Below are 24149 nucleotides of genomic sequence, written 5' to 3'. Positions count from 1 at the left end.
CACAAGCCATGTATTCATCACAAATTCCAGCATGTGGGGGCCAGGCTCTGCGGGTGGGTGCCGTCATCGGAGCCACCATGGAAGCCTGGGCCAAGAAAGAGAAACATGGTGGGGGGGTGTGATCAGGCTTCCGGGAGGCAGGCCCTCCTCCCGCCTGAGGAGCTGACACCCCAACAACTCCAACGGGGGTCATGGGGGCAGGACAAACCACCCCAAGGGGCCTGGGACCCACGGTCAAATACACCAGCCAACCCCTCTGCCAAGCCGGGTTGTATGTGTGATGCAACCAGGAAAGGAGCCACGGGGTTCAGCCATCCATGTACATCCAGGCAGCGCTCCCCAAATCTGTCGGCATCTAGAGCTTCCCTGAGGGGCAGAGGAGGACCGGGCCTGGGGGGGTGTCACCTGCCCTCAGGATGGGGACAGCTGTCATGTCTTTCTGTGGAGGGCGTCCTGGCAAGGCAGGCCCTCTGAGTTTGCTCCATCTAGGGACTCACACGCTCCTCACTGGGATCCCTGGGAGGGGCCCTGAGGGTGACCACCCCCATTCTCCAGGCAGGCAAGTCGAGGCACAGACCGGGTGGAGCGTGGCCCGGCCTCGTGGAAGGAGGGGCGGAGCTGGGCTGGACCCCAGGTAGTCCTGCACTCTTAACGGCTAAGCTGACCATGACCAGAGAAAGGGGAGAATTCCTTCCAGTGACCCCAAGACTATACAGTCCATGGAACTCTCCAGGCCAGAATATTGGAGTGGGTGGCCTTTCCCTTCTCCAGGGGATCTTCCCAACCCAGGGATCGAACCCAGGTCTCCCACATTTGCAGGAGGATTTTTTACCAGCTGAGCCACCAGGGAAGCCTTTCTAAGATGATAATATATATACATGTGAAGGGAAAGTCGCTCAGTTGTGTCTGACTCTTTGCGACCCCATGGACTATACACAGTTCATGAAATTCTCCAGGTCAGAATACTGGAGTGGGTAGCCTTTCCCTTCTCCAGGGGATCTTCCCAACCCAGAGATCGAACCCAGGTCTCCCACATTGCAGGCGACTCTTTACTGTCTGAGCCACCAGGGGGAAGCCCAGTAAAGGGGCAGGGAGAAATAAATTGGAACATTTGGGATCAACACGTACACACTACTACAAATAAAGGAGGTACCTAATAAGGACCTGCTATAGAGCACAGGGAACGCTACTCAATACTCTGTAATGGCCTATATGAGAAAAGAATCTAAGAAAAAAAAAAAGAGTAGATATATGTGTATGTATGGGCTTCCCCGGGGGCTCAGCGGTAAAGAATCCACCTGTAGCCCCTCGGGTGTGATTGGAGCTTGAGGCTCGCAGGGCCGGAGACACCGCAGACCCGGAGACACCGCAGACCCGGGACCTGGAGCAGCTCAGAGGCAGTGAATAATAGCTCTTCAAGTCTGCAATTTAAAATATGGCCTCCAATAAAACTACATTGCAAAAAATGGGAAAGAAGCAAAATGGAAAGAGTAAAATAGTTGAAGAGGCAGAACCTGAAGAATTTGTAGTAGAAAAAGTACTGGACCACCGTGTCGTGAACGGGAAGGCGGAGTATTTCCTTAAGTGGAAGGGGTTTACAGATGCAGACAGTATTTGGGAACCTGAAGAAAATTTAGATTGTCCAGAGTTAACTGAAGCATTTAATCCTCAAAAAGCTGGTAAAGAAAAAGATGGAACAAAAAGAAAATCTTTGTCTGACAGTGAATCTCATGATAGCAAATCAAAGAAAAGAGATGCTGCTGATAAACCGAGAGGTTTGGTCAGAGGTCTTGATCCAGAACGAATAATTGGTGCCACAGACGGCAGTGGAGAATTAATGTTCCTCATGAAATGGAAAGATTCTGATGAGGCAGACTTGGTACTGGCAAAAGAGGCAAATATGAAGTGTCCTCAAATTGTAATTGCTTTTTATGAAGAGAGACTAACTTGGCATTCTTGTCCAGAAGATGAGGCTCAATAATTGTCTGCATTGCCTTTTTATATATATATATATATATATATATATAAAATGTGGGTCTTGGTTTTTTTATTTATTAGTGTGAAGAAATAACTACATTCTAATGCGATTCATGGGGTCGCAAAGAGTCGGACACTGCTGAGCGACTGAACTGAACTGAACTGAACTGAATGAAAATCAGGTTTGATATGTTTGCTTTGAAGTAATATTGGGGAAGTTACATTGGGTTTTTTGTTTTTTTTGTTTTTTCCATCTGTAGCACTGGTTACTTTGAACAAATAAAAGCTTTCTGTAGTTGCCTCCTTCAGTAGGAAAGAATTTGATACCATGGTATATTATTTCCTCAGCATTACAGAACAGTTTTTCTAAATGTTGGAGGAAATCTCCATAGTCATTACTCAATCAGAATTTAGAATTTGCATTTAACTCACATATGCCTGAGGACCATTCTAAGTTTTTTATATGTGTATACATAAAAGACATATGTAAATGGTTTGGGAGTTAATTTTTTGTTGTGGTTTTTGTTTTGGTAAATATATTTAAACAACAGCCTTTCATAACCATGAATAAGCCCATGTTCTGGAATTACATCATTTTGAGCAATATAAGAAATAACTTCAACTTAGATTGAAAATTTAAGTCTTAACCTTTCAAGTTAAATAATTTTGTAATTAATTAGACAAATTAAGGAGTTTAAATTCGGTAATTTTTTAAAGCATCCCTATCAGAATCTGCATCCATATCTGCATATAAATGCAGTTTTATATGCAGAAACCCTGGAAGGGAAATTTTTATCACTATCAACAACCTTCCCAACCAAATGACAAAAGTAGAAAAATTCTGGTATGTTTTAATATAGCAAAGCAAAATTTAGTTAAATGGACACTTGATGGCTCCTTTTGGTGAACCATTGTTTTACAAGAAATTGAAGTCTCTGTGCTATATTTAGGAAAGGTTGTGATACATGGGATGTCTCAGATTTGTTCTTGGAAACCTAATCAGATAGTTTTAAAATATTGGCAGTTTACGATCTACAGGAATAAATGAGTGAACCAACTTTTCTAAAAAAAATAAAAGAATCTGCCTGTAATATAGGACACATGGGGTTTGATCTCTGGGTCGGGAAGATCCCCTGGAGGAGGAAATGGCAACCCACTCCAAGATTCTTGCCTGGGAAATTCCATGGACAGAGGAGTGTGGTGGGCTACAGTCGAAGGGGTTGCAAGAGTCAGACATGACTTAGTGACTAAACTGCCACTTCCATGTATGTATATAATATATATAGCTTTGTATATAATATAATATGATTCACTTTGCTATATACCTGAAACTAACACATCACTGTAAATCAACTATGTCAACAATTTTTTTTTTTTTTAAAGAGTTCCTTCCTGGGTGGGTCCCTCCTGCCTCTGTTGAAGAGTGGCTAGAGGGGCCATCTAAGGAGGACCCCAGCAGTGAGCCTGAGTGACTGACCAGGAACCCCCAGGGAAAAGAAAAGGCTGGCAGAGGCGGGAAGAATTCCAAGGGCCTCAAGAGCAAGGCCGTGGGGTCCTTCAAGACTCAGGGTCCTCCCTCTACCCTGGTGTCCCCAGTTGAGGGCCTTCTCTAAGGCTCTGCTTTCTTTATCCCCCTCCCTGACTTGCAGGACCTGAGTTCTCTTAAGGTTTAGATTAGCCAAGGGGCAAGAAGCAATGCCCTGCTGTCATGCTGGAAGCACCGATGTTTACAGTCGTTTAAGGATGGGACCAGAAGACAAGGTGAACTGAAAGGGCACAGAACGAGTGTTCCTGAGGATGCTGGAGCATCTTAGACATCCTCAGGTGTTTAAGGATATTCTGATCCCACTGGCAGAGAGGGCAGACACAACGCCTGGACCCACTGCACCTGCCCTTCTCACAAGAGAGCCTTGGCCCTGCAGGGCAAGACCACACAGCTGAAAATTCTACATCTGCACCAGCCCCAAAGCCAGACTTCTCCAGACTTAGTGGAGAAGTCAGTGGGTTAAGACGTGTTTATCAAAGGTGCGTAAGTTGGTACACACCTGGACTTCGGCTGTCATTTGAAGAAGGGACGTGGGAAGTGAGGAGTTAAGAGGAGGGTCAAGCACAGTGAGAAAAGCCAGAGACAAGAAGAGGGAGCCTGGCTTCTTCTGTTTAATCATGAACTTGCCGTGCGAGGATGTGAGGCCAGCCTCCACCTCTCTGGGCACAGCGGGAGCCGCCAGGTCCTTTCTGTGTTCACGTCCTAGGCTTTCATGTTATTTAGGGCTGAAGAGCCAGTGCTGCCCAGTGCTGGAGCTAATAGCTACATGTGGCTATTTCAACTAAACTAAGGGACTTCCCTGGTGGTCCCGTCATTAAGACCCTGTGCTTCCACTGCAAGGAGCACAGGTTCAATCTCCGGTCGAGGAACTAGGAACCCATGTGCCATGCAGCATAGTCTTAACATAAAAAAAATAAAAAAATAAACTTATGCAAAATTAAGAACTCAGTTCCTTAGCAGCACTAGCTGCATTTTAAGTGCTCAATAGTTGATCATGATTTAAATTAATTTTAATTAAATTAATTAATTTAAATGAAATAAAATTTAGCTTCACAGGCACACCCACGTCTCAAATGCTCAGCGGCTATCACGTGGGACAGAGCAGACACGGAAGATTTCCATCAACACAGGGCGCTCCATCAGCAGCATCCAGACTGTGCAGACAGAGACACAGGGTTCAGAGAGTGTTCTTGAAAGATGTGGTGCGTGTGTATACAACAGAATACTACTCAGCCATAAAAAGGAAGGAAATTTTTGCCATCTGCAACAACACAGATGAACTCGCAGGGTAAGTCACTTAGCACTAAGTGAATTAAGTCAGACAGAAATACTTGTGTATCACTTACATGTGGAATCTGAAAGTTAAACTAGTGAATATAACAAAACGGAAACCGATCCCAGATAGAGAACAAACTAGTGGTTACAGCGGGGAGAGGGACAGAGGCAGAAGCAATAAAGGAATAGGGGATTAAGAGGCACAAACTATTGTGTGTAAAAGTAATAAGCTATGAGGATATATTGGACAACATGAGGAATACAGAAATATAGGAATACAACATGAAAAATTACAATATTTTATAGTAAGTACAACTGGAGTATAATCATCAAAAATTGTGAATCACTACATTGTACACTTACATAATATTGTACATCAACAATACTACAATAAAAATGCTTTTAATGTTCTTGAAGTCACTTCTTTTTCTTTGTTTTTTATAGTCCAGAGACCTTTATTTTTTTACACCTATTAAGCCATGAATTCATAGCAAATAGGTTCCTGCAGCTCAAGCTCCTTTTTTGCAGGTTTCTACAAAGTGTGTTTCTCCGGGTGGAACCAGCTGGAGCTTCAGTTGAACCCAAGTACCTTCCCCTTTGGCTTTCTTCTTTTTCCAGTCATTTCCCTTCCCATGTTTCAGGAAGCTATCTAGACTCTTAGGAAGCCTAATATGCTCAGTGTGGGCATAAATTGTCCTGGTAGGAACCATACCCATAGCTTGCTTGTTTGCCACAATCCCAACAGTGCGCCAGGTCACACTGTGGGTTCTTCCAGTCTTGCCGTGGGAACAGTTGGGGGCACTCCATTGTCAACAGTGCCCACAAGTATCAAGTTCCCTGATGTCTACAATATTACCTTTTTTGTAAACTGGCACATGTGTGGCCAAAGGAACGGATCCATGTTTTCTAAGAGACCTAGAGAACACAAAGCTGGTGCCTTTCCTCTTCTCCTTTGCATTGTTGGTCAGTCTGGTGAACTACTGGAAGATGTTGACTTTGGCCAAAAGGCTGAAGTCACTTCTTTAGAAGGAGAACTGAGTGCTAGGTAAGAGAAAAGCAATGAGACAGCTGGGTGTGTCTGTTGCGTGTAACCAGGTCTAGGACAGGCAAGTATTTGTCAGAGATACCAGAGGTGAGTTAAAATACCACACTGCCTGGCCAAGGTTAAGGTCAATGGTGGAACACCAGCACATTTCCCACAAGAGCTGGCCACAAGACAAAGATGACACCTGCTGCTCCTGTAATCTAGTGTCTAAGTGCCGTGTGGATAAGAGAATAAAACACAAGTATTATGAAGAGGATGGCAAGACTGTCACTATTTGCAGATGATGTGATTTAACACCTGCAAAATGCAGAAGAAACCATAAGAGGCTTTAGTATGGCAGATGGTTACAAAATCAATATGCAGGAAACAACAATCCCTTTACATGAAAGGAAAAGGAAGTATAATGGAAAAGGAGATCTCATATTTTAATATATTTCTTACGCTTACATGAAAATATTTACACTGAAAAACCTAAAACATAAAAACAAACTAAAGAAATATATAGGCGCTCTATGTGAAGAACATATACATGCATATGGAAAATGCCAAACCTGCACGTATGGCATAAAAGACGGCTTCGGGAAGTAGAACAACACTGTGTGTCAGTCACTCTGTCAACCCCATGGACTGTAGCCTGCCAGGCTTCCTGTCCATGGAATTCTTAGGCAAGAATAGTGGAGTGGGGTGCCATTTCGTCCTCCAGGGGATCTTCCCAACCCAGGGATCGAACCTGGGTCTCCCGCATTGCAGACAGATTCTTTACCATCTGAGCCATCCGTGAAGCCCAGTACAACATTATAACAACATAATATATAAAGATGTCAATTATCCCAAAGTAACTATCAACCCAAAGGAATCACTCAAAATACCAACAAGGTTTGGTCGTTGCGTTTTGGTTTCATTCTTTATAGGGGCTTTCCTGGTGGCTCAGAGGGTAAAGAATCCTCCTGCCAGTGCAGGAGACCCAGGTTCGACCCCTGGGTTGGAAGATCCCCTGAAGAAGAAAAGAGCAACCCACCCCAGTACTCTCCTTATTCTCATCAGAATCTCATGGAATGAGGAGCCTGGCGAGCTACAGTCCAAAGGGTTGCAAAGAGTTGGACACGACTGAGCGACTAAGTATGCACGCATGCACAGAGCATGTAAACTGCGAAGGTTACGTGCAAATATGATGTCATTTACCATAAGAGACTCGAGCTTCTGTAGATTTTGGTAACCGTACGTCCTGGAATGGGTCCCCCTTGGACACTCAGGGAGGTCTGTGTAAGGATGCTCCTCATAATAAGAAAAAACAAAAACAAAACATCCAACCTAGAAACAAACTAAATGTCTATCAGTAGGAACTGCTGGGACTTCCTGAGGGCTCTAGCGGCTAAGACTCCGAACTCTCACTGCAGGGGGCATGGGTTTGATCCTTGGTCAGGCCACATGGCATGGCCAAAAGTCTAACAAAAAAAGAAAAAAGAATTGCTGGTTAAATTACATTGCATTCTTACTAAGAAATGGCAGTTATCAAAAGAAATGCATTGAGTCTATTGAAAGATGTCCAATATTTTAAGAAAGCAAGCAGCAAAAGAGTGTATATAATATGATATTTATAAATACATGCACATGGTGTATATAGACTATATACGAAAGAGTACAATAAAACCTAGAGGTTATTTCTAAGAAACAGAATGAGAGAAAAGGATGAGATATTTTCAATTAATGCTTTTAATGACCAAATGTAAATTTTATAAAGAATTAATCTGGCACCCCACTCCAGTACTATTGCCTGGAAAATCCCATGGAAGGAGGAGCCTGGAAGGCTGCAGTCCATGGGGTCGCTGAGGGTCAGACATGACTGAGCGACTTCACTTTCACTTTTCACTTTCATGCATTGGAGAAGGAAATGGCAACCCAGTCCAGTGTTCTTGCCTTGAGAAATCTAGGGACGGGGGAGCCTGGTGGGCTGCCGTCTATGGGGTCACACAGAGTTGGACACGACTGAAGTGACTTAGCAGCAGCAGTCTTCAAAGCACAAAGAACTGATGCAAAGAACTGACTCATTGGAAAAGACCCTGATGCTGGGAAAGATTGAAGGTGGGAAGAGAAGGGGATGACAGAGGATGAGATGGTTGGATGGCATCACTGACTCGATGGACATGAGTCTAAGCAAACTCCAGGAGATGGTAAAGGACAGGGAAGCCTGACATTCTGCAGTCCACGGGGGCAGGGGGCAGGGGCAAAGAGTGAGACACGCCTTAGCAACTGAACAACAACACCCGGGCACAGGTGTAGACATAAATACAATGGTGAGTAACTTCTTGCTAAAGTCTGACTGGAATGCTGGATGAAGGCCGAGTTATCCTGGACTGAAAGCACAAAGAAAGCGCTCCAAGAACTATGAGCCCAGATCACACCATGCTACAGCCCTTCGATCCAATCTTCAGTCCCCACGGGTGCCGCTCTATGACGTAACCATCTGGAACGGCTGACCTGGGGACAGACTGTGGGTGCCATGCTGCTCCGGGGATAAGACTCAAGTTTTTAAAGACTGGTTCATTTAATTAAAAGCACAGCAGGCTTCTGAGTACTAAGCAGACAGCATGCATTTCATTAAGGAAGGTCATCTTTCCTGGCACAATCTGATGGAAACCAGGGCAGCAGCGTTCAGAGATAAGAAGCTCACAAGTTGACTTTGCCCCCTTCGGACGAGACTTGGCAAAGAATGACCTGCTCCCTTCTATCAAGGAGGCCAGAGGCTGGCTAGCACATGGGATTCAGCAGATGACAATGAATTTCTGAAAAGATCTATGTGTCCTCAAAAAGGCATTCTATGAACAAGGAGAGAGAAGGGAGGGGAGGGAAGCAGAGAGAAAGAGAGAAAGAAGAAGGGAGGGATGGTGGGAGGGGGGAAAACCTCACCAGCAAAGATGACAATATATTTTGCAATTACAGGATTGTATGTGTGTGTGTGGAGAAGCCTAGGATTTCTTTTCATCATCAATGATTTTGTTTCAGATAAAATTGATGGTTTTTATGTCCAGTATCTTACTGACTTATTTTTTTAAGTGTTTATAGTTTTCTTTGTTTTCAACATTGTGGCGACACTCATTCACGTTAAAACATAGTTTCCTAAGCATTACAAGTGATAACAAGCCAGGGTAGTCTTCTGGTGTAATACATTTCAGAACAGTAGCCTAAATGTTGAGGAAAACCTAAGCTTGTCAATTTCATACAGGCGTGGGTGTGTATGCACACACACAAGCACATGCACACGTGCGCGTGCAACAATTTTAAAGCTGCAGAGCCTCTGTGCTCAGTCTGCTCAGTCATGTCTGACTCTCTGAGACCCCGTGGACTGTAGCCTGCCAGGCTCCTCGATCCATGGAATTTTCCGGGCAAGAATACTGGAGTGGGTTGCTATTTCCTACTCCAGGGGATCTTCCTGACCCAGGGATCGAACTTGAGTCTCCTGCATGGAAGGCAGATTCTTTACCACTGAGCTACCTGGGAAGCCCAGCAGAGTCTACTGGGCTAAGATAATGTAGGCAGCATCTGGAGGTGCCTAAAATTACTCCTGGGAAAATAAGGCTTAACATTTAATGAACTTAAAAGAGCAATACTTTCCTTATAATGTTAATGTCTTATTTTCACTGCTGCACAAATATTTATTGGGGCTTCCCTGGTGGCTCAGAGGGTAAAGCGTCTGCCTGCAATGCAGGAGACCTGGTGGCAGACACTGTCCTGGGCACAGGGTTACAGCAGTGAGCAATCTCAGATACAATAGTCTTTGCATTTTAGTAATCATTGAAATAAAACTGCTAACAGTTAGAAGGTATTATTCTTAGCCCTTTATTTATATGCTCTTTTCATCTTATATTTTTATTACCCCATTTCACAAAGGGACTGAAGCACGGGGAAGATAACTTCCTTGACCAAGTTCTCACAATTCAGACCTACTTACTCTGGAGTCCACCCTTGTAACTACTGAATCTTACTGCTTCTGTAACATGTCGTGCTGTGCTCAGTTGCTCAATTGTGTCTGACTCTTCGTGGTTTTTTTTAACACACACAACACCAAAGTAAAGTAGGTTGTTGTCATGCCCGACTCTTTTGCGACCCCGTGGACTGCAGCCCAGCAGGCTCTTCTGTCCATGGGATTTCCCGGGCAAGAATATTGGAGTGGGGTGCCATTTCTTTCTCCAGGGGATCTTCCCGACCCAGGGATTGAACCTGTGTCTCCTGCATTGGCAGGAGGATTCTTTACCACTGAGCTACCAGAGAAGCCCTAAAGGAACATAGGCATTTGTCCATAAAGAAGGTGGGCATTCTCGGGGTAATGCGTGCATTCTCTTTTACACACTTTCACTCTGGGCTAAGCCATTAAAATAAAGTGAACAACAGGCAAGAAGAAAGCCTGCAAGTAGGTGATCCTGCCAGTGTGGTCCCTGTGCTGTCTAGGAGAGAAAACAGAGGAGGAAAAGAAAGGAAAATGAAATAAAAATGAAATGGCTATTCAATACATTGGCATCACCGACTCAATGGACATGAGTTTGAGTAAGCTCCAGGAATTGGTGATAGACAGGGAGGCCTGGCGTGCTGCAGTCCATGGGGTCGCAAAGAGTTGCACACGACTGACCAACTGAACTGAACTGAACTGATTCAATACAAAACCTCTATCATAAAGTAAGTAATAAAGTCCTTGATAAAGACTAAATAGATCATTTCAGGGTATGTTCTGTCTTCAAGTATTATCACAAACATGGCCTTGCTGTATTTCATTCTCACCGTATCCTAGTAGGGTAAAGGATCACCCAGCCCTTGTTTTACGATATAAGATAAAGAATGTGCTCACAATCTCAGCCACAGGCTGGCTGTTATTGCTTCATTCCAAGCCACGGATATACGCACATTGGACTCTGTTTGGTCCTCTGCATAGCTAGCTACCCTCCAATAAATGTAGGAAGTCACCCCCCAAACATATAACCTCTCTACGCCCAGCCAACTCATCTATGCCACTGTCTCAGGCATGTTCACAGTAGTGAGAACTAGGTCATTATCTTAAATGTGTTCCAAATAATGGGACTACTCTGAACGTGGAGGTTACAGACTTCCTGACCATTCAATGATGGTATTTCCCAAGTTATATCAAGGAAATTACAAGTAACAGAACACACTGGGGTCCAAGCGTGCCCTGAAAACCTATAAATCATTGGGAAGAAATACACAAATTCAGAGTTGATGTAAAACATGAGAACAGCTCCGGAAATGCTGTGTCAGGGTCAAACAGGTGGTTAAGTTTGAAGGATATATCTACACTGGGGCTGTTCCAGAGAGGGAGAGATGTTGCCAGACGTCTGCAAGGGTTTCCTGGCCAGTTCATGAACTGTAACCCAGTGAGTTTTGCTGGTGAGTGGTCTGTTTTTAGGAGTTTACAGTCAGTTGGACCATAAAGAAGGCTGAGTGCTGAAGAATTGATGCTTTCGAACTGTGATGCTGGAGACGATTCTTGAGAGTCCCTTGAACAGCAAGGAGATCAAACCAGTCAACCCAAAGGGAAATCAACCCTGAATACTCACTGGAAGGATTGATGCTGAAACTGAACTCCAATACTCTGGCCACCTGATGGGAAGAGCCGACGCACTGGAAAAGACCCTGATGCTGGGCAAGATTGAGGGCAGGAGAACTGGGTGATAGAGGATGAGATGGTTGGATGGCATCACAGACGCAATGGACGTGAGTCTGAGCAAACTCTTGGAGACAGTGAAAGACAGGGAAACATGGCATGCTGCAGTCCATGGGGTCACAAAGAGTTGGACACGACTTAGCGACTGAACAACAACAGCTGACTCCGACCTGAGGGTTCTCCATCACCATCTGAGATCTGCACCTTAGGATGGAAAGGTGGTTGAGTGAGCAGAGCTGAGATCTACCCAAACTGTCCCAAATCCTGACTTCAGCCCAGAACAATACTGTCACCCTGTCGCCTGGGCAGCAGATAATTCCTCGGAGGACAGGGGTCACCACAGGGGTCTGGCAACCTATGCAGCAGCTCGAGCTTTGCTTTGAAAATGAATCTCTGTAGCAACCTAATGGCAGAAGCCAGCTCAGAAAATTGCCCTTATCTTTGCAGTGAAGTGCCTGCTTCATCTGAGTGAGCTCTCTTTGTATTTCTTTACGCTGATAGTTTGAGTCACCGTCTGAACAAGTAACCACAGATCAGAGGAGGGGGCGGAGGACGTCACAGCGTGTACTCGGGGCAGCTGGAAGAGGAGGGTCACTCCTTGAGGCACAGCATCCTTGTTCCCTGTTGGAACCAAAGGGGGTCCCATTGCCCAGCAGCAGGGAGGGTCTCCTCCCCTGGCCAGCTTTCAATTACACACCGATGATTACGATAGCTTCTTCTGCAGCACAAGGAGGGAGTTCCCCCTCTGAAAATGCACTTTCAATCTTTGATGCCAGAAACAAAGTCTAAGGCAACCACCAGTCTCTATGGCAGAACTTATGTGAGGTGACCTCCCCCTGGTGGTGGGCACTGGTGTTCGAACAGCCCAGGGACTAGTTCTCAGGACACCATCTCCTCTGTCCCTCCACCAGGACCGGCCACAGATACCTTGCTCTTTGGGGGCCCCTAACGGTGGCGCGGTGACAGTTCTTCTTGTTCCTGCTGATGAGACTCTGGATGTCCACCTCATTATCCACATACCCTGGGTGCCCCCTGAAGCAGGAGGTGGCAACCCACTCCCATATTTGTGCCTGGAAAATCCCATGGAACAGAGGAGCCTGGCGGACTACACTCCAGGGGGTCACAAAAGATTCTGACATGACTCAGCCGACTAAACAACAGCTCTGCGTGCTCAGTGAGAGCTGGGGGATGGAGCAGGGGAGGACATCACTGCACAGGAAATCAGACAAGCGTTGTAACTGGCAGGCTGGGAGAAAATTCTAGTTCTGCCAGTATGTAGTGAGTTCCCCCTTAGGAAACCTCAGCACCTCTCTGAGCCTTGATTCCTCCCTGCAGAAATGAAGAAAGCTTGAGCCCAAGGTTCTTTCTGCCATGGTTCTGTAGCTGTGCCCAGAATCTGATGCCCAGTTGCCACAGGATTCTATGTGCTGATTAAGCTTCACAAAGGCAGCAGAAAGATGTTGTCATCTATAAAATGGGCAAATACAGTATCGATCACAGAAGGTTGTAAGAAGGATGAGTAGGCTTCCCTGGTGGCTCAGACAGTAAAGAATCCGCCTGCAATGTTGGGTTGGGAAGATTCCCCTGGAGAAAGGGATGGCTATCCACTCCAGTATTCTTGCCTGGAGAATCCCACAAACAGAGAAGCCTGGAAGGCTACAGGACATAGGGCTGCAAAGAGTCAGACACAACTGAGTAACTAGGCTCAAGAAGGATGAAATTTAATGATGTACATAAAATATTTGGCCAACAGTAAGCACTAACAGGGTGTTTATCACAAACTGTATAATTACTAAGTACGTATATAATAGATCACTCAAACTTCAGATGAAAGAAGGGACTACTAGTAACCTTCCTGGGACGAGATGGGCAAACTGGAGCATACGGTCACCCTGTCAATAATAAATGACTATCAGGGGATCTGGAAAAGCCCCTAGTAATGGACAAACTTTTAAAAAAAGAAAAGTTCCACTCAAGTGTTCTGGCTTTGTAAGGATAAACCTTTGGCAAACTCTCAAATGGCAACTGGACAGAATTGGCTGTGGGGTCAAGTAGAGTGTCTCTGACACAGGTTCCTCTTGGAGCAATGAAATTTCCAAGACCAATTACAGACACAAGCCTTAAGTGACTGAAATTGACCTTCTCTCTTCCACAAACCGGCAGACAGGCTTCCCAGGGACCACTGCAGGGTAAGGCAGGAGTGTGGGGATGGGGAAGCCAGAATGTCACCCCCTAAGTATGCCTCTTCAACATAAAAGTTATTTGGAGCTGAAGGCAGTTACGAAACACATATGCCGGAAACCTCCATCTTCCCTCTCTTTCCTGCCTGAAGGTAGGACATAAATGACCCTCTTAATGGAGATGTTCCAGACTCTCATGGAGGAGTGTGCCAACGTGCCCATCAGCTTCCTCCCATGAACTGACTTCCCTGCAGTGAGCTGGAAGCCTGAAACGGCTTCCCTCCCTCCTACCGTTTCTCTTATCAATTTATTCTTTGTTGAAGAGGCTGTACAAGCCGAGTTCTAAGTCTCTACGTTGTCGTGCTGAGGGTTCTCCCCCCTGATGCATGCTGCACTCATTAATAACTGTTTTTCTCTTGAAATCCATCTTTTTCTTAAAGAGTCACAGCTGAAAACCTAGGACAGGCAGAGGCAGGGTTCTGTCTCCCCTACAGGCGCGAGGCTGGAAAGCCAGATGGAAGAGAAGTAGAGTCACGGTCACACTAGGGAACATTCTGTTGCTGAGCCAGTTCCTGCTGGGGAAACCCTATGGGGCAGCAAGGGGCAAAGGGGCCGCACTCCACCAACGGAAGAGCTGGAAGCAACCTCACTGAGCTGATCCAGCTCAACCTGCTCACTTCATAGATGAAGCGGCGGAGGTCTGGGTGGACATCTTGCCCAAGGGCAGGTGGTTTGTTATGGATCTGTTAAGCCCTTGCACGTGTGTGTGTGTACGTGTGCTCAGTTGTGCCCAGCTCTTTGCGAGCACATGGGCTGTAGCCCGCCACGCTCGTCTCTCCATGGGATTCTCCAGGCAAGGATAATGGAGTGGGTTGCCATTTCCTTCTCCAGGGGATCTTCCTGACCCAGGGATCGAACCAACATCTCCTGCACTGGAAGGCAGATTCTTTACTACTGAGTCATCTGGGAAGCCCATGAAGCCCTTAGGCTGTATTTACATAGCATGCTGCTGCTGCTAAGTCACTTCAGTCATGTCCGACTCTGGGTGACCCCATAGACGTCAGCCCACAAGGCTCTCCTACCCCTGGGATTCTCCAGGCAAGAACACTGGAGTGGGTTGCCATTTCCTTCTCCGATGCATGAAAGTGAAAAAATGAAAGTGAAGTCGCTCAGTCGTGTCTGACTCTTAGCGACCCCATGGACTGCAGCCTACCAGGCCCCTCCGTCCATGGGGTTTTCCAGGCAAGAGCACTGGAGTGGGGTGCCATCACCTTCTCCGACTTACATAGCATATACAATTAAAAAAAACAATCACGTGTCCTCCCTTGCTGGCCTGTGAGCACCAGGAGGAAGGCTGCTGTCTGTCATTCACCGAGGGCTGTGACCTCTCACACTGACCTCACCGAGACTATGGGGGGGGGGAGGTTACTGTCCTCCTTCTGCAACTGGGCAGACTGGGGGCCTGGGGAGGTTGACTGACTCATCTAGGGTCCTATAGAGGGCCCTGCCACCAGCACAGTGCTCAGAACACAGCAGGCCCTGAGAAACACGTGTTAAAATGAATATGCCCTTTGACTAGACGAATTCTCTGCCACCCATCTGAAGTGACTCATGGAAAAGTCATGTGTAACAGGAAAAATAAGGAAACAAACCAAATATCTACCAATAGGGGCTGGTTAAACAAAGTATAGTATGTGTGCAATGGAATACTATGCAGCAGGAAAAAATGAGACCTTTCTGTGTACCATTATAGAAACATCTCCGAGCTATACCGTTATGTGGGGAAAACATAAAGATACAGAACAGTAAGCAAATATGCAACTTTAGTGTGTCAAGGGGAAAGAGATGAAAGTCTAGTGAAATACCTATGTTATATTCAAATATGCATATAGAAACTCTGGAAGCAGAAAATTTACCAAAAATCATAGTTAATTTTTAGAGGACTGGCTATCAAGATTGGAGAAAGACTTTTCACTATATACCTTTTAATACTTTCTGGGTTTTGAACAATGTGAATGTATTACTACATTCAAAAAAATTTTTTTAATGTATTAAAATGTATAAACTCAATGACAATAATAAAAATAAAATTCAAACAATATATTACCTAAAAAAATACTTGTTGAACGAGTGAATGAATGAATGACTGAAGGAAGGAGTGAATGAGTTGAATGAATGAATAAATGAGTGAAGTGATGGAGCCAGGATTTAAATCCAGGTCTGTCTGGCTCCAGCACCCAGGTACTGCCTTCTGCTTGAACCCATGAATGTCATCAGGGCTGCAACTGATGTACCAAAAGCACTCAAATATATCTGTTAAACATAAATGGCTGAGAGAATAATAGAGTTGTAATTCATCGGAACCTCAGTTTCCTGTGGATAAAAGAACTTTACTCATAGAGCTATCCTAGGGATGAAATAAGATGTGAAAGATATGAAAAATTCACGTGCATTACTGCATACTGTAAGATGATTGCAGAACAGGCTTTGGAGTTGGCTAAAACCAGTTTTGTGCAATGTAGGAGACTGGGATTTGATCCCTGGGCCAGGAAGATCCCCTGAAAAAGGGGATCTATTCCAGTATTCTTGCCTGGAGAATTCCATGGACAGGAGTTTGGTGAGCTACAGTCCATGGGGTCGCAAAGAGTCTGAAATGATTGAGCAATTAACACGAAAGCAGGTTTGCATCACAGGGCCAGCACTTACTATGTGACCTGGGACAGGTTACTTGGCCTCTCCTGGCCTCAGTTTTCACATCTGTAGAATGGGAATAATAGTACCAATTTCACAGAGTTCTTGTAAAATGATGAAATGGTATATATTACACAGAAAGCAATTCACGTAAATGAACAGAAACTATTTTATTATCAGTAAGGTAAAGCAGAAAATTTAACAAAAATGATAAAGGTGACAAAGTAAAACAAGCTATTGTTGAATTAAAAAAAAAAAAAAAAAACTCCAATATTAGCTTTCTGAATCCAATAACATTTTTGTCTTTTAATTCTGAATTCAGGCCAACCTCAAACACCTTGTTCTCTGGTGTTAATTATGATTACACATGGGAACTACATATTGCACCTGCTGAAATCAGTAATGAAAGGAAAAGTACTGAGCCTTCCCAATGTTTAAAAAAAAAAAGCTTTAGTTTCCTGAACATTCAGTTCAGAAGTATATGGACTGACAGCTGTTGCTGTAAACATATCAATCAGGTATTTTACTTACATTAAGTAGTGGAGTCTAAAATCGCATTCTTTTATAGTATTATAGGTTCGATCCCTGGATCAGGAAGATTCCCCTGAAGAAGGGAATGGCAACCCACTCTGGTATGGCCATGGTAGAGCCCATCACTGCTCAGAGCGACTTCCCTTTCACTTTTCACTTTCATGCACTGGAGAAGGAAATGGCAACCCACTCCAGTGTTCTTGCCTGGAGAATCCCAGGGACAGGGGAGCCTGGTGGGCTACTGTCTATGGGGTCACACAGAGTTGGACACGACTGAAGTAACTTAGCAGCAGCAGCAGCAGCTCAGAGGACAGAGCAGAGTCACTTACAGTTTCATTAAGTGCCAGCGTCTCCATGTGCTGATTAGTATTTACAAAGGACAAAATTCTCTGTCGCAACTAAATTGTATTTTGAATGACTAGCACTCCTCAGCCCTTGAAACGGGTCCTAACAATTGTGTGCAGAAAACATACACCGAGGAGGCGACTCCCCAGCCCACCCCCAACACACACTGACGTGCACAAGCACCATCACCGTGACAGGAGAGGGGCCGGCACAGAACAGGGGGTGGCCTGTAGGCAAAAAGAATGGACCGTGTCATCTGCTGGCCTTTTTAAAAGGAGTAGAGCCTGAAATATAAACACTGGAATCAAACAGCCTCTGCTTTAGCTGTTCTATCACAAAGCCTTTTTTTTTTTCCGGTTCTCTTACGTAATTGTCTTGGGGCTTGAAATGTCTGTAGTTGCTGACAAGAGTCCTGAAAACGACTGCACTGAAGAAGACGTGCTTTGAGCACTGAATGAAGGGTGCTGACGGGTTGAGCTGAAAAGGGGATCGAATGCTTGCGAGGGAGGGGAACAGGGAGGAGAGATCAAAAGAACCTTGTGGATGTTAATATACTCTCTGTTTGTTTATACATGAGCCAGAAATTCTGAAATTAGGGAAACGGTGGATAACTGTAAACTTTGCACGTATGTAATAGGCGGGCTTTTCTTAAACTTAGAACATTCTGAACTTTCCCAAATAAACTAAAGCATACCATATTGGCTTAAGATCTCTCCACACTTGAGGAGGTTTACGGGGAAAGGTGAGGTCGGTTCAAGTCTGAGAAAGCCGATGACACTAGGCTGAGAAGTGCCAATGGTCTGTGCAGGTGGGGGTGCCACACTGCAACGGAGCCCAACTGTCAACTCTGCTTCCGGAGTGTCACATTTGACAGCACGCTGCCACAAACTGACTCGGGACAGGCACAGACAGCTACATGGCCAAGCACATAACAGCCGCACAAGTGGAAACCACGCACTTCAGCTGTGCCACTTGGGATCTCCCCAACGTTTCAATCATCAGATCACTGCTGAGTGATAACTTGTTTACTACCAAACTACAGGCTTTGGGAGGACAAGTCTGGGATCTGATGTCTGGTGGAGAGAATCCTGTGGACAGAGGAGCCTGGTGGGCTGCCCTCTATGGGGTCGCACGGAGTCGGACACGACTGAAGCGACTTAGCAGCAGCAGGAGAGCGAGGAGCAGCACAAGTGGATGAGGACGGCGGCCAGGCAAGGCAAGCCCATGTTCAAGGAGGTGTTCTTGTTCTTGTCCCAAAGGCTGGGCTCCTTGTCCCAAAGGCTGGGCTCTCGGGCTGATGACCAGTCACCCTGCTTTACAGCCACGAGATCAAATGGCGCTTAGGAGAAGGGAGGCCCCAGAGCATGGCCCTGACTCTCATTTTGGACTGGAGGAGACCAAGCACAGATCTGGCTGAGAGTGGAACCAGTGATCAATGACTCAAGGATATGTTCATGATATGACAACGATTCTGGTCAGGCTAGACCCCTTTTGGCTAGACAATGATCCTCAATCTTGTCTCCCAATTAGAACCACCTTGGGGAGTCTCCCAGGCCAAGACTCCCAGGATGAGACTGGAGTTGGTCTGGAGGGGCTTGGGCACAGGCGTTTCGCGAGCTGCTCAGGGGCTTTCACTAATAAAAAGAATTTAAGGACACCACTCCAACTCCTTTCATGACCATCAGGATATTTCATGTTTTTAAAGGAAAGTTATGGCAGTATCCGGAGAAGGCAATGGCAACCCAGTCCAGTCCTCTTTCCTGGAAGATCCCATGGACAGAGGAGCCTGGTGGGCTACAGTCCATGGGGTCGCACAGAGTCGGACACGACTGAGCAACTTCACTTTGACTTTTCACTTTCATGCATTGGAGAAGGAAATGGCAACCCACTCCAGTGTTCTTGCCTTGAGAATCCCAGGGACAGAGCAGCCTGGTGGGCTTCCATCTATGGGGTCGCACAGAGTCAGACATGACTGAGGTGACTTAGCAGCAGCAGCAGCAGCATGGCAGTATCACAAATCTTACATGGGCATTTGTTTTAAGAAAGGTGAGTTTATTCACTAGGAGAGTGAATTTTTCTATGATTAGCATTATCCAAATTAGCCTTTCGATCAAATATACATTCATGGCTCAGACAACATGGTGTTCGTTTCCATTACTCTATGGAACCATCTCTACTGCCTGGAAACTAACAATATTATGTGAGAACTCTAAACCTCTGGTTAGCTTGGTGACAACTAACTGAACTCTTATTCCAGGGAACCAGCCAACCGCTGCCAACAATCCAAAGCACAGGTAATTACTGGTGCAAAGCACAGCTCTGCTTTCTCAGTAAAAAGCAAAAAGGTTCACAAAAAGAATACGGCAGTGGAATATGCTAAGCAAACATTTGTACAACAGAAAAATAATCTTATTTTAATAAAAGTTTTCATTTATTTGTAATGGTGTGAATCTCTCTAATATATTACTTGAAGTGACTAATATTATTTGAAATTAATGATGATATGGCTTCATTTTTTAGATAAACAATTAATGAACATGTTGATTATAAATAATTTACAATACTGGATGATGATCCAGCTAACAAAAATACATTTTACACATCAGATCCAACTGTGATAGCTAGAAAATGGGCTTCCAATATTAACTCGCTAATGAAATGATGTTAGTTGCTCAGTCCTGTCTGACAATTTGCAACCCCATGGACTGTCGCCTGCCAGTCTCCTCAGTCCAGGGAATTCTCCAGGCAAGAATACTGGAGTGGGTTGCCATTCCCTTCTTCAGGGGACCTTCCCGACCCAGGGATTGAACCCTGAATCTCCTGCATCGCAGGTGGTTTCTTTACTGTCTGTGCCACCAGGAAATGAACTGATAGTTCAGGTCAATTTCTTTCTTTCCTTTAAGATGAAGGTCAGAGAATGACATGAACACATGGGAAAAACACTGACACAGCCTTTTTCCTTCACATCACCTGCCACCCTCTGGATGCCTGTTTCCTCCAAATTCATAGATTGATGTCCTCCTCCTCGAAGATGATGGTATCAGCTATTGAGAGGTCATTAAGGATCATGAGGGTGGGGCCCTCATAATGGGATTAGTGCCCTTGTAAGAGACCCCACAGAGCTGTCTCCTCCTTGCCACCGCATGAGGGCACCGAGGCGCCTACAACCCACAAGAGGGCCCTCAGCCAGCCATGCTGGCCTCCACAACTGTGTGAAATAAGTTCCTGTTGTTTAGAAGCCACCAGTCTGTGGTATTTTGTTACAGTAGCTTTAACGGGTTAAGACACTGTCACTCACCCAGGTGACCCTCCAACAGACTAGGTAAAGATACCCATGTGGCCAGACTACCAGCACAAAGGGGACCTCTGTGGGCAACACAGTTAACAGTCTGCCTACTCAAGGGTCAGACACTGCCGACCTCAAGTAGAATCACATTTTCACTACAGCACCCCAAGGTGACATTCCAAAATGATAAAGTTGTCCAACTGAAATCTCAGAAGCCACATCTTCCCACCTGGAGGGGTGGTGTTGGCTAAATGAGAGACTAGCTTTCTCCTGGAAGGCTCTCCAGTGGTCTGAAGGACCCTGTAGATGGGCAACCAAGGCACAGAGCTCCCCCAGCCCACATTCGGAGGCTCCTGAGCCCCGAATGGAGAAGAGAGCAAGGTTTCCAACCCCACCAACCTAGTGCAAACACCTGGCCAGCTCCCCTGACAACCCAAGCTAAGATCCTCACAAGGGGCCTCCTTGCTGCCTCTCCTGCCCACCCAACCTTCTTCCCCAAAGCCATTCTCCAGCTAGCTTTTAATTAGAACAGGACCCGAAACCCTCCCAGGGCTTCCCAGGCTCCCAAAGAACCGTCCCCTGGCTGCATCCAACCTCGGCCACCACCACCACCCTCACTGGGCCCTGGAAAGGCCTTCGTTCATCCCTGCACTGGAACTTTCACATCTGCTATGCCCGCTGCCTGGATGCCCACCACACAACATCTACATGAGGAGCTTCTTCCTGCCAGCCACATCCAAGCAGTGCAGAGTGGCCTTCTGGGGCCACTCGGTGTAAAATGGGCTGCAGGCTCTCTCTGCAGGTCCTCTTTACCGGCACTGATCCCAGAGCTGTGTTCTGCCCCCTCCACCTTCTCTGAGCCTGACCCCACCTACCAGCTGCATTGCTTGGAGTCCCCAGCCTCCTGGCTGCCAGCTTGGTTCTGCCAATGATGAGATCAGAAAGCTGGGGCAAGCTGAGGTACTTCTTAACCTGCAGCTCGCTGCTTCACCACCTCAGTTCCATCCCTCTATGTCTGTAGCTCCTGCCAGAAGGTTCCTCCCCTAAGGTCCCAGCAACAGGACTTCCCTCCATCCAACACTCTCTGCTGATTGCTTCAGTCCTGCCCCCACCAACCGGTTCTTCATTACACCTCCGGAACCACCGCAGTGTCCCTGCTAGGCTCTGGTTGGCAAGGCCTCCCTGTCCTCTCCTCGGCCACTCCCTATCACATCAGCCTGATTCCCACCTGTGCACCCCCTTTTTAAAACTGTCTCCCCCTTCCTCAGCCTCTGCTAGAACATAAGCAGAAAGCTCATCATGTTCGCCACTCTGTACACTAGGCCTAAAACAGCACCTGAAGCACAGGAAGCATTCGCTAAACAGTAAAAGAATAAATGAATGGTGTCTCTGCTCAAAACAGTACCTTGTGAGTGAGCCTTTCTCCAATCGTTTTCTGGTAAACGATCTCCCCTCCCCATCTCCTAAGGCCAATTTTTTTCCTATAGTACCATCACCTCCTGACCTATTTCATATATATTTGTTTATTGTCTTGTTTTCCCAACAAAAATGCCAGTCCTGAAGGCAGGAAGGCTCTTTTCTTCACTGCTGTGCCCTCAGAGCCTAGAACAGTGAGTGCCTGGCTCAAAGCAGAATCTCTACCCATTTGTTAAAGTGAAGAGCTTGCAAGGTGGGCAACATTTCAGATGCAGCAATTTGAGGATGGTCTCTGACACAGGGAAGACTGCAAAACTATGAGACTGCTAGGCACACAAGCGGCATTTTGTATGATCTAATCTTGCTCCTTTGGCATGACAGCCTACAACCGGTAAGAAAGAGACTCCATATGCTGACAGACCTCAGCCTCAAGAGAAAAGGTTTTAGAGTAAAAGGAGTTAGACCCTGTATTTGTGCCAACTGTAGCTTTAGAAACCATGCATGGACCCTTATCTAAGCACATAACACTGGACATCCTTTCTGAGAGTAGATGGGCCTGTACCTGATAAACACATGGGTCTTAAGGGCACCATTCTCTGTTCCAATGGTGTCCCTCTTGGCAGCCGCCTTCAACTCCAGTTCACTGACAGTTAACTGCGGACTCAGAGCCAAGCATCCGAAAGCAGCACTTTCTTTGATAGCTGCTCCCCTAATGGGGCATCTCTCTCAAAGGCAGACTTTATCCTGCAACGCTGGCCGAGGTACACATTTTATTCTGCACATTGATTGCAGATCAGAAATAAATCCCTCCTCCCTACCACCATCTGTTACTCATACCTGCCCCCTCACTCTCCAACGTGTCTAAAATGTGGGGATCTGGAGGGGAAAATAAAAACAGAGAACAAAATCCAATTCCCCCTTTACTGACTGTCCCCTGCCCGCCCCCCACCCCCTTTCAGGGAGCGGGATTCCAGACTAACTATCCTCAAGGCCTAGCAAATGGCCCCTTCCCCCCAACACCATTCGACCAAAACTGGCCAAGCGCTGGATAAAGAGCCACCGCGGCTCCTCACCCAAACATTGGCTTTCCTTCCTAGGCGTACAGATTGAGAATGCGGAGACACCTTCCTATTTATGTATAGTGAGTCAACGACGCGCGGATAAATGTCTGTTTCCTCCTCCCTATGAATGAAGCGACCCCTCCTCAAAGGAGTTAAGTAAAGTGCCCGGAACGACCCCAGCCTCAGGGTGAGGGTACGCGCATCCCCGGCCATCTGGGCAGCTAATTCATGCTCCGATCGTCTCCTGCTATGTCGCCCCTCTAACTCACCCCAGTTCACACCCGGGGGCGAAGGGCAGGGGCGTCGCTGGGAGGTGGTTACCAGCCAGCCTAGGTGAAAGGCAAACCCCTATGAAGATCCCCACCTTGGGCGGGCAGCGCGCGGCCCGGCAGGTGCTAGGGGACCCGGGATCTCGGGGAGGGCGCTCCCAACCCAGCCGGGACAGAGGGGGACCGAGGCAGGGTAGCCGGGGACATCGCTGCGTTCTTCCGCCGGCGACCCGGCTTGAAGAGGCTGCCCCGGGCCGGCCCCGGACCTCGGCGCCGCCTCGTCCCGGCAACAAGTGTCCGCCCTCCGCCCGACGGGCCGCCGCGCCCGGCCCTCACCCGGCACAGGCCGTCCACGAACACGCGCGGGTCCAGGTGGCAGGCGATGGTGGCGCTGGGCAGGTCCTGCAGGTCCACCTCCTCCATCATCTCGCAGTCAATGAAGCTCCAGTCGCTGCCGCCCTCGTCGGGCCCGGCCGCCCCCGAGAAAGCCGCGAAGGGCCGCAGCGTGTACCCTGGTTGCGCTCGCGCCTCGGCCGCCTCGGCCGCCGCCCCGAGCCGGGGCCCGGTGGAGCTGTCCTCCATGACCCCGCGCCCCCGCGGCCCCACGCGGGATCCTCGCGCGCCTCTCTGGTCCGCCGCCTCTGGGCTCGCGTCGCAGCCGGCGGCGCTCACCGCGGCTCCAGGAGAGCGCCCGGCCCCGCCCGCCGCCTTTCCTTTCGGGGGCCCCGGCCACCGAGGGCAGAACTACGGCGGAGACAGCCGCGGGCCCTTTAAGGCCGGCCCACGTGGGTTATTGTCCCGGTGGCCGTCCAGCAGAGGAAGCCAATAGAAGAGCGCGATTTCCCTCACGTGATCC

General features: G+C 47.0%; 1 protein-coding gene and 1 pseudogene across 1 annotated transcript in view; one reads left to right on the top strand and one right to left on the bottom strand.

Annotated features, from left to right (window-relative positions):
* Window positions 1-24044, bottom strand: part of RCAN1 (regulator of calcineurin 1) — a 120127-nt gene extending 96083 nt beyond the window's left edge. The window contains exon 1 of the mRNA XM_005201110.5: window positions 23630-24044. Coding sequence (XP_005201167.1) covers window positions 23630-23875 — 246 coding nt within the window. The 5' untranslated portion in view covers window positions 23876-24044. The remainder of the gene's footprint in view (window positions 1-23629) is intronic.
* LOC618840 (chromobox 3 pseudogene) lies at window positions 1417-1990 on the top strand (annotated as a pseudogene).
* Window positions 24045-24149: the final 105 nt, after the last annotated feature.

This window comes from Bos taurus, chromosome 1 (assembly GCF_002263795.3).
Source record: "Bos taurus isolate L1 Dominette 01449 registration number 42190680 breed Hereford chromosome 1, ARS-UCD2.0, whole genome shotgun sequence".
In the NCBI taxonomy this organism is placed as follows: Eukaryota; Metazoa; Chordata; class Mammalia; order Artiodactyla; family Bovidae; genus Bos; species Bos taurus.
This window is presented reverse-complemented; position numbering and strand designations above follow the sequence as displayed.